At 33.9% G+C, this 7224-nt stretch overlaps 2 protein-coding genes across 2 annotated transcripts; both read left to right on the top strand.

Annotated features, from left to right (window-relative positions):
* The first annotated feature begins 1039 nt into the window (after positions 1-1039).
* On the top strand, positions 1040-1381 carry LOC149178560 (F-box/kelch-repeat protein At1g80440-like). The gene has a single exon (XM_089422142.1). It carries the CDS (start codon positions 1040-1042, stop codon positions 1379-1381), a length of 342 nt encoding a protein of 113 aa, XP_089278268.1.
* Positions 1382-1388: 7 nt separating this feature from the next.
* LOC149178561 (F-box/kelch-repeat protein At1g26930-like) lies at positions 1389-2093 on the top strand. Its single transcript, XM_089422143.1, has one exon. The coding sequence runs from the start codon at positions 1389-1391 to the stop codon at positions 2091-2093; it is 705 nt and encodes a 234-aa protein (XP_089278269.1).
* Positions 2094-7224: the final 5131 nt, after the last annotated feature.

The raw sequence follows: 7224 nt of genomic DNA on the forward strand, positions 1-7224 counted from the left end.
TTTAGTAGAGGAGAATGAGAATCCATAAGAAATACCTAGGGACTCTCCTTCATATATGTTTAGGTTGATAATTTTTGTTTATCTTGACTAAAAAAATATGCTTCTCATGTTAATTATACGTATAGATTATATAGTAACTCTAGATTAGAATGTTTTTGTTCTATTATTGCATTATCATATCAATATAGTAATATCGACAAAAGCTCTATGCTTGTGGTATGCTATTGTTGTTGTTTTCCTAATGGTTGGCCAATAGCCACAAGACTGTAGCTATTTTATTAGTTAATATGGAATTGTTGCTTATATTACACAGAGAACCAACATAAAGAACAAAAACTAAATTGTTAAATAAGATCACCTAATTCATAGTGAAGCCTCGTATTAGAGATTTCAGATCCTAAAAAGACTAGGTTTAATAGAATTTATAGTATTTGTGATATTAAAAAGCCTGAAAACTAATAAATTTAGTTAAATCCATGTTAAATGTCAATTTGAAAATATTGAGGATGCCTTGTTGAACTTTTCTCTCCTCTCTCTAGTTTTACTTCCTTACTTTTTATATTTGTAATTTATATTACTTTAACTTGTATTATGCCAAATAAAAAATGTATCATCCACTCAAAATGTTAAATGATTTGAATATATTTTACATAGTTTATATCTAAAAACATATAGCACAACTTTAATATTCATAATAAATACGAAAATTTAATATTCATAATAAATACTCATAAATATAAATATGAATATTTTAATTATTAATTATAAGCAAATTAATATGGATGAACATTTCTGAGCTTTAGGGAACAAGGAAAATGGTAGTCATCCATTAAAGTCGGCCAATAGTTCACCTCAGGTCAACTGCTCAAGGTATTAATAGAAAGAATTATATCTCAATATAGGCAGCCAAGAGACAAAAGCGTGTTCGTAGAAAGAATAAAATCTCAATATACGCATCCAAGAGACAAAAGGGGGTTTCTGAGGTAACACTCAATTTCTAAGCAACCTTCATTTAGCGAATCTCTCATCATTGCCAATAATGGAAGATTTTCTGAATGTTCCTACTGATATCCAACGGCAAGTGTTGTTGCGCGCTCCTTACATATCACACGATGAGTTGAAGGATGTGTGCAGAAGCTGGAAGGAAATGATGTGTAGTCCCCGGTTCTATGAGGACAGAAAGACCTATGGCACGAGCCAACATTTGATATGCCTTATTCAATCAAATCTCACTCCCGCTGTTTATGAAATAACAGTATACGACCCTGTGGAGAAGACGTGGGAAAGGACACCACCTATTCCTTTTGATCTTATTCCATTTGTGATGGTGTTGGTTTGTGTGAATGAAAAGCTTGTCGTGTTTGGAGGATGTTTTGAATGAAACTGAGATGTGGGTGAGGTTGGACGTTGTTGTCTTCATCTTTGATTTTGTGTCCAAAAAATGGCGCCGCGGCTCCAACATGCCCACTAGTCGTATCAACTTCGCTTCTGCAGTTTCTTCTTCGAAAGGACTTATCTACGTTGCTGGTGGCGAAGATGAGAATGGCAACTCTCTGTCCACTGTGGAAGCTTACGACGTGGAAGAAGACAGGTGGGAAATCTTGCCTCCCATGACTCAAAACCGTTGTGGATCTGCGGGCGTTTACCTGGACGGGAAATTTATGGTGATAAGTGGAATGCCATCTGGTGGAGCAGTCGCAGCCTTAAGTAGCGCGGAAGTTTTTGATGAGGAGACGGGGGGTTGGCAGACGCTGGAAAACATGTGGAGTTTACGAAGGCGTAATATGGAGCAGGATTCCGATGTTGTCTGTATATGTGAGAACCTGTACGTGATCGTTTCAAAACAAGTGATGAAGTATGATGCTGAGAAAAATGTGTGGATGCCTGTAGCTTCTGTTCCACAAAATTTACAATTTATTTTCTGTGCTGCACCGTGGCGTGAGTGGATTTTTGTAAGTGGCGTCAATGAGAAAGATTATCCGATCACCTATTTCTTTCAGCCGTCAACTGGGCAGTGGAAGGCTATTGACGCAGGGCAAGTGTTTGCTCGTTATCCTTATCCTTTTGTATCAGCTGTAACCCTCGAAATCTGAATATTCCCTTCTCTTCCATATGTTTTATATTTCGCATCATAAATAATGTTTAGTTATTTTTAAATGGTAATATTGAAATTGCGTTATATGTTATTTGATCTGGGACTCTGACTAGCGTCCTTCACTTATTTTGCTTTAATTATGAACCGTAATTTAATCCCATTTTGAAAAGGAGCGATTATCATTAATCTCTGAGACTTGTTCTTTAAACAAATTTAACTTTGGGACAATTAATGTTATGCGCCTTACTGTGATATATAGAGTTTGATTGTTCCATTTTTTTAGATAGCATTACAATATATTCAAGAACTACTTTACAGGAGGTTCCCCTGCATAAACATTACCCATAACATTCGAGCATTAATGGTGTCTCTGTTTTCCATGAGGAATAAACTTCATTGTTACAATTCATGAAGTCATGGACATATGGAAGGTACAATATGCAATTTTGACTCTTTTCTCTAACCGTTAAGATGAATCGACTTTGAATTAGGTGCAATGTCTTTGTTGATAGATTAAGAGTGTATGATCAATTCTCTTTATAAGGATTTGTGAGTTTCCATATATAAAGCTGATTGCATGGTTAGTTTTAAGGATGAGACCATTGATGCCAAGGCCAATAATCGTGAGTTGAAAACTAGTGGGGGATGTCAGAGGCAAAGCCATTTATCTTTGGGCCCACAGAGTAAGGATCTACAACCAAGAATCAAGGAGGGCCACTAGGCTTGGCTTGAGACAAGGTGAGACGACCATAAAATCCATAGTAAGGGGGAAGGGAACAATGGTGGGCCACGGGGTAAGGGTCAAAGACCTCCCCTCTGGGATCTACGGGCTTTCGTCCACCCTCCAGATATGCAATGAGAAATGGAGGAGAGAAGAAACAAGAACAAGAAAGGTGGTTTATTACGAAAATTCTAAATTTGAGTCTAACTTTTTCTGGGTGTCAATACTGTTCTGGCACACAAGTCATGGCCTGTGTTGCGAGAGGATGTGGGTGCCGCAGGAGAGGCACGACTCCCTGGACAGATAAGGGGACTGAGGAAGGGATGGATAATTGAAGGACTATTGTTTCGCATCCAGGGAACACCTGTGGGAGAATCACGCAACTCAAGCAAACATTGTACTTGTGCTAATGAAGAGTCTACTAGGTAAGGCATGGAGCAGATATCCATGGGTATGGAGGTGACATTTCAAGGAATGTCGAATTACAAGGACATGGAGAGAATTTACTGCCACATCCCTTACATTTTGGAGTTGTATGGCATGCCAGGGGCATCACCTGATGATTCAACTCCCATATATATAATATTTTAATATTTGTTTAATTTAAAAACATGTGGAAATCTAATAAATTTTTAAAAAACAATTAAAAATGAGTTGAAATTTAAGCTCCTAGTAACATAATAATAAATAAAAGAGAATATATAAGAAAAAACATATCTTATTCCATCTCTTTAATAGAAACAATGACTTTTTAATGTAATTATGTAATTGTCCAAAACTTTTTTTTTTAATCTAAAACAAAGACTAATAAGTTTATAATTTGAATATTATATTATGAATATAGACTTAGGAAGTTTTCTAGCTAACTAGACTAAATGAATTGTAATATGAAAAAATCACAATAATATTTTGAAATAAAAAAATAGCTAAATGAAATAATATATATGATCTATTTTACACATAAAAACACAAATCCTTATGATCTCATGTAATGGAGGAAATCTTAAAATTTTCCTTGAATCTTAAAATTTCATATGGATATGTTGTCTTCTTTCCTTGTGAATAGATTATCATTACTTTAAAATCAATATATCACATATGCATTTGAGAGTTTAAGAAATACTATAAAATATTGTTTTAAATTGCAAATGTTTAATCATTATTTATATTTTTGAAAATGTAATTATATAAAAATGCAATTTTTCAAAATGTAAATTCTATTAATATGATTGAAATAATTCATTATGATATAAATCTTTATTAGTATTAAAAAAAAATCATCATTTTTCTTTATAACAAATATATATAATTTCCTTAATGAGATAATCACTAATCATAGGGAATATAAATTGAAATAAGAATGCAACTTATATTTTGAATGCCACCATATCATAGATTGGAAAAAAATAAAAATAATGAATGCCCTTCAGGAAACATCATAGAATGCCTAAAATGAGGCAAAAGTAATAAGTACCTACCATTTCATTTGGTATAACTAGAAAATCAATATTTCTTCACAATAGTTCTAAATATTTCATTCGTAAAATAAGTGGTAAATTATATATTGGTCAACTTTCATCTCTCAATATTTCAATTATTATTTTAATTGTGTATTACCAACTTAACACAAATACACTAAAAAACCTAAATCTAATACACAATTATTATTTCAAACCAAAGTACAAACTTTCCAATTATACAATTCCAATTTAGCAATCCTATCGGCCTCTCTTTGCACTTTTTAAGGTAATTACTCATATGTCTTGCATGTATTGTCGATACAAATGCTCAAACCACAAACGCACTATCCAATTTTCCGACGATTCTTGCGACCATTGCATAGATTTCTCCCACGCTTACATGATTCTCTACATTCATTGAGATCTTGAAAATTAGACTTTGGTCACCACAATCAATACTGCCAAGAAAATATGCTCGATAATAGTATCTACGAAATATTCTGAAATCTTACTTCACAAAAAAACACCCCTTTGTGAATTGTTTCTACACTTCTTATCCGTCTTTCAGCAATGCAATACCATAGTTAACATATAAAATACCATAGTTAACATATAAAAAACTGTTAAAAAAAAGTTCCCTTTCTGTGCTTTCCACTCAATCTTAGATAACTCATGTAGAAGCTACCCTCGAACAAGTAATAGGGCACCCTTATTGAAGAAAACTAGATACAAGCTTACGAGTCTCAAGTTTCGACATAATAAAATTTCTCTTAAATTACACACATAGCTCAAAAGTTCATAAAGAGTTAAATAACTATACCCTTCGGTCACATAAACACCAAAAACTAAGATGCAGAAAAAGTGAATTGAACCACAAAAAAACAAAAAATCTTGCCACAATTAAAATGCTCTAATACACACTTGGAAAATTCATGAATACTAAGATAACTACACCCTTGTGTCACATAGACACTAGAAGCTAAAATCGACAGAAAGCAATATGCACAAAAGAAATAAGGAAACATTGTTCTTCAAAACGTTCACTAATAGACACACACCACACTATTTCCATTTATCGTGTAACATGGTGTTACAGGGAAAAGTGTCTATTCAAATCTAATCTATCCCACTAAGGTGTGACAACTACCTTAGAAGCAAACAGAGAAAGGCTACTTTTGTATCTCCTTTATGAATTATAGATAGAGAGGAATAGAAAGAACCAACATGTGTCTTGCGCTAATCCTTTGATTTGATCCCTCTCTTCTTTGACAGTCTCCAGCTACCTGCTCACTAGCACGCGCAGCTTCACAAAGTACCTGAAGGATCACAAAAGAATAGCACTATACAAAGACATGGATCTATATTCATAAACAACTTAGGATCAGATTTAAGTTAACCATACAAATGTAACAAGCATCAATGATACAAAAAGATGGAGGAGAACTCAAATAGCTTTTATTGATGAACAAGAAAAGATCCAGGAGGACTTACAACTAGTGGTTCCGACCCAGCATCAACCTTCCAGCAAAGAAACCCCTCTTCACCTCCAACAAAGCATAGATCACCCAACAATCTGATGTTTGTCTCTAGAAACCAACAACAATTCCTTACAATATGAAAAATTCCAGCCTCTGGATCTCTGGGATGAGGGATCCATATATAGATATCTGTAAGGAGGATGAGTCATCTTTTGATTTTATTAGTGTCTTCTCTCTGTCAGTTCTTGCTTCCACTTGGAGACTGAGGACCTCTTACTCATCCTTGGTCGAATTTAGTGAGGCAAGTGTCACAGGAGAAGATTCTGGAAGCTTCCATTGCCTCTCCACCTCACGGAATGACACTGCCATTTGTCGTTTCTCGCCCATTGCACCCCACAGAAGGGAGTTTTGAAATGCAACACACCCTCACAGTGCATTTGGGTGAGATGCAACGCACCTAGCTAGTGGAGCAGCTGCAATGATCCTGTTTTGACCAATTATGAGCAGTTTGTGGTGGAGAACTTCTGGGAGAAGCTGTAATCTGTTGACCTTGTTCCTTTAGGGGTTAGAACAACACTTTTAGGGACTTAGGAGCCCTTGGTTTATGGACATTTCATGCTTGGAGTTGTAGGGCACAAAAATGTCTATAACACATGGCCCATCACCCATACACTAGGGTAACAATGGAAATTCATCATAAAGGAATGCACATTATTAATGTTCTGAGTTTTTTTACGAGTATTGGAGCGATTGGTAATCCCACTGTATACGCATTTTCAAGGAGACCTCAAATAATAAGTGAGGAGAGAATTTGAACTTTAAATTCCAAATTTTACAAGAACTTCAACTAACTTCATATTAGAACCATCGCAATATAACCACCTATAAAAACTACATTGTTTTCGAATAACAAATTATTTTATTTTTTTCTTAACAAATCATATTTAATCTACACTTTCCTCCAAAATTATCCATCTCAGATTCTTTTAAGATGAAGTCACAGGATCTAGAAATAACTATGAATAAAAAGATAACTATGACCCTATCAAGTAAAATGCGGGCTTCATTTAGGAGATCTAGATTCCAAACTAAATACATTCCAAAATATTGCCAATTACATAAGACTACTATGGGACATCATTTTGAAAATCTTGTATTTCGCGTTTAATATATGCCTAGAAATAATTAAAGGGCATTTTGACGAGTTTTATAGTAATATTTTGTATAAGAATTTCTTAAATTTAATTAACTTTCATGGTCTTTTGAATTATATTATTACAATGAGGATATATTTTTCCAATTATTAATTATTATAATATTATGTTTTATATTTACTATAACTATTATAATATAATATTTTATATTTATTTTTTTCTGGTAACTATATATAGAATATTTGTACTAGGTATGGATTATGGAACATAACTTTGTTAATATCCACTAGTTTGTGTTCATGGAGAAAAAAGGCAT

This window comes from Pinus tabuliformis, chromosome 4_1 (genome assembly GCF_031772625.1).
Source record: "Pinus tabuliformis cultivar Carrire ecotype Pingquan chromosome 4_1, CPIR1, whole genome shotgun sequence".
Lineage (NCBI taxonomy): Eukaryota > Viridiplantae > Streptophyta > Pinopsida > Pinales > Pinaceae > Pinus > Pinus tabuliformis.